At 35.1% G+C, this 8,908-nt stretch overlaps 1 protein-coding gene across 1 annotated transcript; it reads left to right on the top strand.

Moving 5' to 3' along the window:
• Positions 1-611: 611 nt before the first annotated feature.
• Positions 612-5,462, top strand: LOC140062069 (uncharacterized). Its single transcript, XM_072108112.1, has 11 exons — positions 612-791; positions 918-1,160; positions 1,524-1,718; positions 1,888-2,058; positions 2,156-2,458; positions 2,914-3,018; positions 3,216-3,420; positions 3,557-3,655; positions 4,258-4,812; positions 5,019-5,359; positions 5,451-5,462. The coding sequence occupies exons 1-11, from the start codon at positions 612-614 to the stop codon at positions 5,460-5,462; spliced, it is 2,409 nt and encodes an 802-aa protein (XP_071964213.1).
• Positions 5,463-8,908: the final 3,446 nt, after the last annotated feature.

Here is an 8,908-nt window from a genome sequence, read left to right as displayed (position 1 = left end):
TCCTTCTTAAGGCCCAACCAAAGGTCTTGACTCATTGGTTCTGTCTGAGTTGACGAGACGAGGCCTGACGAGTTGTCTTCATATAGCGTCGAGCATAGTTTTTAGATTGTTGGGAAAACATTAAAAATGTTTAATTTTCTCGTCAGGCCTCATTGTACGATGCTGTCTGAGTTGGCCTTTATGGGTATACTGTTGATAAGACTAATTTCATTTGTTAACTTCTTAAGTTTAAATAATATATGGAAATATTATCAACAAACAATGTAATGTAATTACTACAAATAAACCCACATCAATGTATAACATTTTGACCATTTTGACATTCACAGATAACTACAATGAATCTTAAATTCCAACTGGAAAAATTATATGGTCATTATTAGCCTTTTGTGTTTTTTTAGTTTTTCCTCACAAATAAAGTGTCGTATTGTGTGGCATTTTGTGTTACGAACAACTTGAATGAATTAGCTAATCCACGAGATTCGTCAATAGTAAGTCAAATTTATTCACAGTCAATTGTTTAATTTAAAACATAACTTGGTATTGATTATAGTTATAATGTTAGTAAACTTTAAATTACAATTTGATTTTGATTTCAGGATTCACTCGGAATGACCAATTTGGACATGAATTTGTTCTGGATAAGGTCCATCTATGAACATACTGTGTTACAACATGATTTAGGAAATCCCATTTTGGTTGATGACAAGAGCATAGAGTCACCTCCAATCTGTTTGATTGCTACACATATGGACAAATTGTCAGGAACACCAACAGAAAAACAGATAAAGGTAATAACTGTAGTATACATTTATATAACTATTCAATAAAACTGAACAAATTTGTAGTATAAGAAAGAAAAGAAACATACTTTATTAATTAGTAATGTTATGATTATACAATTTCATCAAATAAAGGCTGAGGGGATGTTCATGCAGATGTTTGATGCAATGAAAGGAATGCCGTATGCCAAGCATGTAGATCGTGAAATGTACATGGTGGATAACACTTTAAAGTCACATGAAGGTATTGAAAAACTTAAACGAAACGTTGGTAGATACATGAAAGCAATGGTGGAGAAAGTTCCTGTAAAGTGGGTTAATTTGCAGGAAAAGTTGCAAATAATTGGAAAAACAAGATTGTACATTACCTTGAAAGAGGTAAGGGTTGAATGAATTTGGTTTTCATGTAAACATAGGCAGATGTAAATCAGATTAGCAGTATATATACAAACGTTTTTAAACAAATGCCATTTTAGGATAATTTGAAGCAATATGTGCAAATTAGAGTATCCTGTCATTTCAAATTGTTGTATGTGTACTCTGAATGTTTACTTTAGAAAGTGAATAATTATAATCAAACATTTTAACACGGTCGTGAGCAGCTGGTATAATATTTCCAATACAGTGACTTGTAGTTGCAGTAACTACTATTACTGTACTAAACTAGTACTTTCCTGTTTTATTATTTGTCGAGTGAATTTCGTGTAATACCATTATAATAAAATGTTAATTCTGTATTAGGTATCTGAGATGGCAACTCAATGTGGAATATCCGAACATGTGCTCACCACTGTGATAACGTATCTGAATGACACTGGAATAATCATGTATACCAGGAATAATGAGAAATTAAGAGACATTGTGATAACAAATCTTTGCTGGATGATTCAAATTTTGACTAAAGTTATCACAGTAGTTACGCCAACTATTGAGGTGGTAGGTATATATAATAGGCATGGAATATTATATATAATACTAGATTTCACATTAGAGTAAAATAATATGACCCAGAATAATGTAGCCTTCTATAGTTTTGAAACTTGGTATTATATTGGTTGCTTTAATATATCAGTTGTTCTATATTTACTGTGTTTTTTGTGCACAGAATGAAGCAGAAGATCGGAAGCAATTACAGATGCTATGGGAAAAGCTGAGCAATGAAGGGGTTCTTGAGGAAAAGTTACTACGTTATTTGTGGAGAAACGAAGATGAAGATCTCTTTGATGTCTTTGTAGAATTGATGAAAGTTTTTCGTTTGCTCTTTGAGAGGAGAAAGGTTGGTAAATACTATAAACTTTTAACGGTTTCTTTGATCAAGCTCTTACTAATCACTTGTACCAATTTATGTGTAATTGTGATGTTTATATTAACAGGGAATTGAAGAAGGTAATCGGGTATTCCTGGTTCCTTGCCGAATGAAAGTTGACAAAAAAGACATTCTGAAAGTCACAGCAGATGACGCACAAACGGTATCAATTTATCTGACTCCGACAGACTTTCTTCCTGACGCTGTGTACAACACTTTGGTTGTTGCATTCCTCGAATTGATGACTGAAAAGGGTAGTGATGAATCAGAAGTGTTCCGGAATCGTAGTGATTTCAAATTTAGTAATCACACTGTCAGTTTAGGTTCTGTCAAAATTAACCATGAAAAGGAAAAACCATACGCATTAAAGGTATGAAATAAATTACAGATTTCATTCATTATTATTATTTAAGGTATATTTTTATTCAATAAAAGAAATACAGGCAATTTTACATATATAAAAACTAAATGTATATATATATATATATGTAAAATTAAATGTAAATTATATAGTAATAAAATATTAAATAAACACAACAACTAGAAAAAATCATTAAAAGACAACTAGAAAAATCTTGTAAAATTTGCATTCAACGCCTGATCAAAAAAAGATTATATTATAGTTCAAGATTTAGTATTTTGTATTTCAATATTATAAAATTGTTGAAATGTAGTGTATGCAATTTGCTCTCTGTCTATTTTGCACACTTTTACTTTCTTAGTATGGTCATAATAATGTACAAACGGTGCAAAATAAATTAAATCGTGTATTATTAGCAATTAAATCTGATGAGTTTGTTATTAAATAAATATCTTCCTTAATAGCTTGAAATATCACGCTGGAATAAAATCAAGCGTCGTGTTGGTACAGAAGCTGATGAAATTCAACGAAAGTTGATATCTGAACCACAACCTAGTGTCTGCATAGAGGTAATCAATATTAGATTATTACATTTAAACAAAATAACAAACAAATAGTACATTTGTTTTAGTTATGACTTTAAACAGGACCATATTGAAAACTACCATATTTCTGAATTATTTTTATCCTGTAAAAATATGTTTTAAATAACACAAAATGAATAAAAATAAATTTACCAAAAATTAAATGTCAATCCATGTTTTAGGTTCTAAACTACCTGCAGGAGCAACTGAAAACTGTTTGCAATATCTACAAGGGCATTGGCTACAATCTACGTGTGTTATGCACTGCTTGTGAACCATATGAGCATCACTTAATTGATCTTGATAAGTGTTTGCAAAATGATTCTGTTCCATGTGGAAGAAAGAAAGCTATGGATACTGCTCACATCAAACACTTTTTTTCAACTGGTAAGTTGGACTTTTATGCTTTATCATCATCATTACTTCATCATAATTATATCTCAATCGTTGTCATCACTATTCATCATTATCAATCAAAATAAAAACTATACTAATGCTAGTATTTTGTTATTACATTATATAGGTCCTACTAAAGAACCAGTACCAAAGCCAGAGTCGTTGCCAGCGTTAGAGTCGGAGTCAGCGTCAAAGCTAGAGTCAGTGTCATTGAGGGTATTTGGAGGTAACGATATTTTTATATAGTAAAATAAATATATAGATTGTTACTTATTCGTTCGTTGTATTTCCCAATTTAAACTATATCATGTTAATATATTAAGTGTTGTTTTTGCTTTATCGTTGTCTTAACCAGCTTTGTTATAATTACATTTTTGTTATAATTATTTTCTAAAGAAAGAAACCTCATCTTACAAATATACAATCTTTTGTTTTAATTTGCACCAACGTTAACTAAGGAACAAGATACTTGACAAGATAAGAACTTGTACCAGTTCTTTGCTCTTATACCATCAATTTATGCACAGTGTTTATTTTTTATATAATCATAGTTGTACCTTTGACCTATAATAGGTCCATGGTTGTACCAATAATGTGTATTGAATTTATATGTTGGTTTTTACAGCATATATGCATATACAGACATACCACAACATCTTAATCCTGTGTAATTGCCTTCACCTATTTTCTCATCTTGTGTGGTTCCTGGTATTCATAATTCAATTCTACAATTGACCTGATATTGTTGTAATTGTATTATTTCCAGTGTTAGTGTCATAATAATACTATTTGTTGAAAATAATTTTCTTATATTTTGTCTTTGTACAGAGTTGTCTGAAGAATCTCAGACCAAACCAACATCTAGTGAAATGTCAGACTTACAAACCAAGTTCAACAACCTCAAATATAATCTTGGCAAACACTATGATGGGGAAAGATACCTTTGGCTAAAATGTTGCTTGTTTGATGTTATTCCTAGAGCATACCTCACAGGTACTGATTTCATAGCAACTGATTTGTTCAATATACTCCATGACCACTGTGAAATCAAACCTAATGACGTCACCATCCTGTTTGAGGTTGCCGAATTATCAGGTTTGCAGCTTGCTGTAGATCAGGTAAAGCAGTATATGAAAGATAACAACGTCAAATGTACTGGTGATAAGTTATCCTCTTACCGGAAGCGATTGTTTACGGCATTGAACGAAGTGGGACAAAAGGAGTTACAAGATGTCATTGCTTATTATGGACTACGAAGATTTGGTTTTCAAAACATGTGGGACGTGGTTTTTAACTTGGAAAGTGAATTACAGCTTGAGGATGAACCATCCAAATTAAGTGCGTTTGCAGCACGTATTGGAAAGAAAGCAAGAAATATTTTATGTAAGTATTTAATTTTGTATTATAATATTTTATTTCTGTTCCATGTAGAAAGAAAGCTATGGATAGTTAGGTATCGTTAGGCTGTTATGCTTTATCTTCGTCACTACTTCATCATAATTATTTCTCAATCATTGTCATCACTATTCATCATTATCAATCAAAATAAAACTATACTAATGCTAGTATTGTGTTATTGCATTATATAGGCCCTACTAAAGAACCAGTACCAAAGCTAGGATCATTGCCAGCATCAGATCTAGAGTCAGAGTTGGTGCCAAAGCCAGAGTCAGAGCTAAAGCCGGTGCCAGCGCCAAGGCCAGAGTCAGTGCCAAAGCCAGAGTCAGATCTAAAGCCGGTGCCAGCGCCAAAACCAAGGCTAAAGCCAAGGCCAGAGTCAGTGCCAAAGCGAGAGCTAAAGCCAGTGCCAGCGCCAAAGCCAATGCTAAAACCAAGGCGAGAGTCAGTGCCAAAGCGAGAGTCAGAGCTAAAGCTGGTGCCAGCGCCAAGGCCAGAGTCAGTGCTAAAGCGAGAATCAGAGCTAAAGCCAGTGCCAGCGCCAAAGCCAGAGTCAGTGCCCAAGCGAGAGTCAGAGCTAAAGCCGGTGCCAGCGCCAAGGCCAGAGTCAGTGCCAAAACCAGAGTCAGATCTAAAGCCAGTGCCAGCGCCAAAGCCAGAGTCAGTGCCAAAGCCAGAACTAAAGACGTCGGTGCCAGTGCCAAAGCTAAAGCCAAAGCATGAGTAAGTGCCAAAGTCAGAGTCGAAGTCAGAGTTAGTGTCATTGAGGATTTTTGGAGGTAACGATATTTATATTAAGTAAAATAACTACATAGATTGTTACTTACTCGTTCGTGTACCAATGTCTACAATATCATGTTAATATATTAAGTATTGTTTTTATACAGAATCACATCATAAATTCAGACAATTGGTATGATGAGCATGACTCACTTGATATGATGAAGGTGTTGTGAAAAGATCTGATAACACCTTACAATGCTCTACAGAAGGCTGATACCACCATGGAGTAATTTGTTGAAACAGGCTGGCTATCTTACCACTACCAACTTTAAAGTTCTTATCGATATCAGCAATGTCACCGGTACCCAAGGTGCTCTTGAGGCTAACAAATATCTTAAGAACGCGTTTGATGAATACGACCATCATGTAACAAATGTTACAATTACGTATCGACAGAAGCCGATAGATTTCGGCAAAATGCTTTTCCCAAGACAATGTAACAAAGCTCATTCATCTAAATGATGTTTCTAGGAAACAACGTGACAACCAGTGGACTGTGATACTAGATCTTGAAGAAAGGGGCATTCTAAGGGAAGAATAAATTGCAATCATTTGTTAAAACTTTGAAAAAGAATAAGATGAAGACGAACTACAAAGTACCAAATCAATATATATATTTAAATCATTGTTTAAAGAACATTTATTATCATTTTACAAATAATTTTAAAAATAATACTTGTTGCAGGATTTAGCTTTTTTATTATTTATGTTTTAGTTTTTTAGGTTAGTTAGGGACATAGGGGGACACAACTAATCAAGCTCTTTTGAGTTTTTATGTGTTTCCCTTTCACCTTTTTTTGTTCTCATATATTGTTGTTGTATATTTTCATGATTGAGGATGAATAAAGAATATTTGAATTTGAACAAGATGACAGTTGCTGCAGGAAAGTTAGAATAGATCCGATTTGAACTATTACCAAATAAGTTTAGGGAACCACGTATCAAGTGGTTAACGTGTTTGGTTCTTATTTTAATAATTTTCAGACAACCTTTTGAAGATTCGCTGTTTAAAGATTTGTGATATCTTCTCCACTCCATAATACTCTATATACTTCTGTGCAGATTGTTTTGGACACAGAGGCCTACGTAATATAAAGGTAGAGGCATTATACCCTGATAATTGATATTTTGTTGTTATAAATGTTGTATATAGGTGAAAGTAGAGGTTTTTGATTTAGACCAAATTGTCTTGGTAATTGACAGTTGGTATTGTATCTATAGGTTATTTTCTGTTTAAATCACCCAGAAGTCACCACATTGAAATTAAGAGATGACATGTGTAGTTTAGCACCCAGGCCCAATCATAACTTGACCAACCATAGAGTAATATAAATAAATATGCTACACAGAAATAGAACTGGAAATCCAAACTATTAGACCACAATTGATTCAATGTTTTTCCTTATTACAACATTGTACATAGTAGTTTTGTTTTTACGATTATCTCATTGGATCTCTATGTAAGTTCACTATCATTTTTTACTCCTTAATGTTAAAGTTGCATCAAACTTTAGACTAAAGCTTGGTTCCCACTAGAGTATTCATGAATACTCAAATGCAGTACATAAGAAAATAACATTGGACATAATTAGCAAGACTTTTCAGGCAACAGAATGTGTGCCTTTAATTCAGTGGTGGCGCCAGCGGGGGGGGGGGGGGCCTACGGGGGCTCTAGCCCCCTCGTCGGGGAGCCTAGCCCCCCCGTCGGGGAACACGGGTACTTTTTGTCGGGGAATATAATATACAGTAAAAAGCGTTCGCGTTCACTTCGTAGCTAGCTTCAGAGCCTAGAAAACTGCGACCCCGTTTCATTGACCGTGAGAGTACGTCAGAGTGATATTATGCACTTTATATGCATTCATTATTGCCAGCGATCTAACTTACTACTAAACAATAGCTAGGTTCGCACTTGTCTGGCGGTATCCCTTTGTACGAATCGTTCAACGTTGGGTCGAGACGCGTGATATCAAGTTCCATCCAGGGACCAAAATGTGTAATGTAGTTATTTTCCAGGCGAAGTTTACCGACGGTTACCGAAGGGAACACGGGTACTTTTGTTGGGGAATATAATATACAGTAAAAAGCGTTCGCGTTCACTTCGTAGCAAGTTTCAGCGCCTAGGAAACCACGACGTTTCATTGACTGTGAGAGTACGTCAGAGTGATATTATGCACTTTATATGCATCCATTATTGCCAGCGATCTAACTTACTACTAAACAATAGCTAGGTTCGCACTTGTCTGGCGGTATCCCTTTGTACGAATCGTTCAACGTTGGGTCGAAACGGGTGATATCATGTTCCATCCAGGGACCAAAATGTGTACTGTAGTTATTTTCCAGGCGAAGTTTACTGACGGTTACGTCGTGTACTGCGTCGACGTACGCTACACACTACAGCAAAAACGAATTATGTTAATTGTTCGTATGTTCACCAATTTTTTAATTTACAAGTAACCTTCTGTACCGTGGGGCACCTAAAATAAATTTTTCATCCATTACTAAACAAAAAAAACATGCCATTTTCGCTTAGCCAACATCTTATTATAGCTAAGTTATTACATTTTCAATGTCCTGTATGTCATGAATTTCTCACCACTCGGAAGTCCAGATGGTACGCACGCATACACTTGGGAGGAATAAACTTATTTCCCCGACTGAAAAAGGTCTACGCTTGCGTTTTTTAAGCCTCTAGGCCTGATGTTTCCAAAGTATAAAATGCAATTTTTTGAAGACCTGCTGCTCTAGTTTTAAACAGTTTCTTAGCTCAGCCCAAACAATAAAGCTGGTCATATTTCGAAGTACAAGAAGTGCATTTTCCGGGACCTAACATCTCTATTTTTCTTAGCTCAGTCACAACCGTGATAGGGACTTATATATTTTGTTTCATGTTTTGAAGTATAATAAGTCCAATTTCCGGGACCTCCAACTCTATTTTTCTAAATTTTCTTTGAACTTTTATTTTTTAAATTGAAAAATATGGATTTAAACAGTCATCGCGCATCGTTTATTTGCACGCAGTATTTTATTTATGCATTATAAAAAATGGAAAAAATGGCTACCCTAAATATGATTAAAATGACCTCAAATGACGTTAGAACGCGTTGCTTCCGGGGGCTTCGCCCCCTGGACCCCCACCGGGCCCCTTGGCGGCCCCCTGGCCCCCAGCCTAGTGATGCTCGCTTCGCTCGCATAGCCCCCTCGTCGGGGAATGTAGCCCCCGCGTCGGGAAGATCCTGGCGCCACCCCTGCTTTAATTCAGAACCTAAATTAAAACATTAAATTAATTTTGTACCTACAT

This window comes from Antedon mediterranea, chromosome 11, assembly GCF_964355755.1.
Source record: "Antedon mediterranea chromosome 11, ecAntMedi1.1, whole genome shotgun sequence".
NCBI lineage: Eukaryota > Metazoa > Echinodermata > Crinoidea > Comatulida > Antedonidae > Antedon > Antedon mediterranea.
Note: the sequence above shows the minus strand (reverse complement) of the source record. Positions and strands in the feature narration are given on the sequence as shown.

Bases quoted from the DNA above. Each gene is read 5' to 3' on its own strand.
- LOC140062069 (XM_072108112.1), top strand. From the start codon at position 612: ATGACCAATTTGGACATGAATTTGTTCTGGATAAGGTCCATCTATGAA. The intron at 1,161-1,523 runs GTAAGGGTTGAA...ATTCTGTATTAG, and splicing joins TGTACATTACCTTGAAAGAG to GTATCTGAGATGGCAACTCA. The intron at 4,813-5,018 runs GTAAGTATTTAA...TGCATTATATAG, and splicing joins GAAAGCAAGAAATATTTTAT to GCCCTACTAAAGAACCAGTA.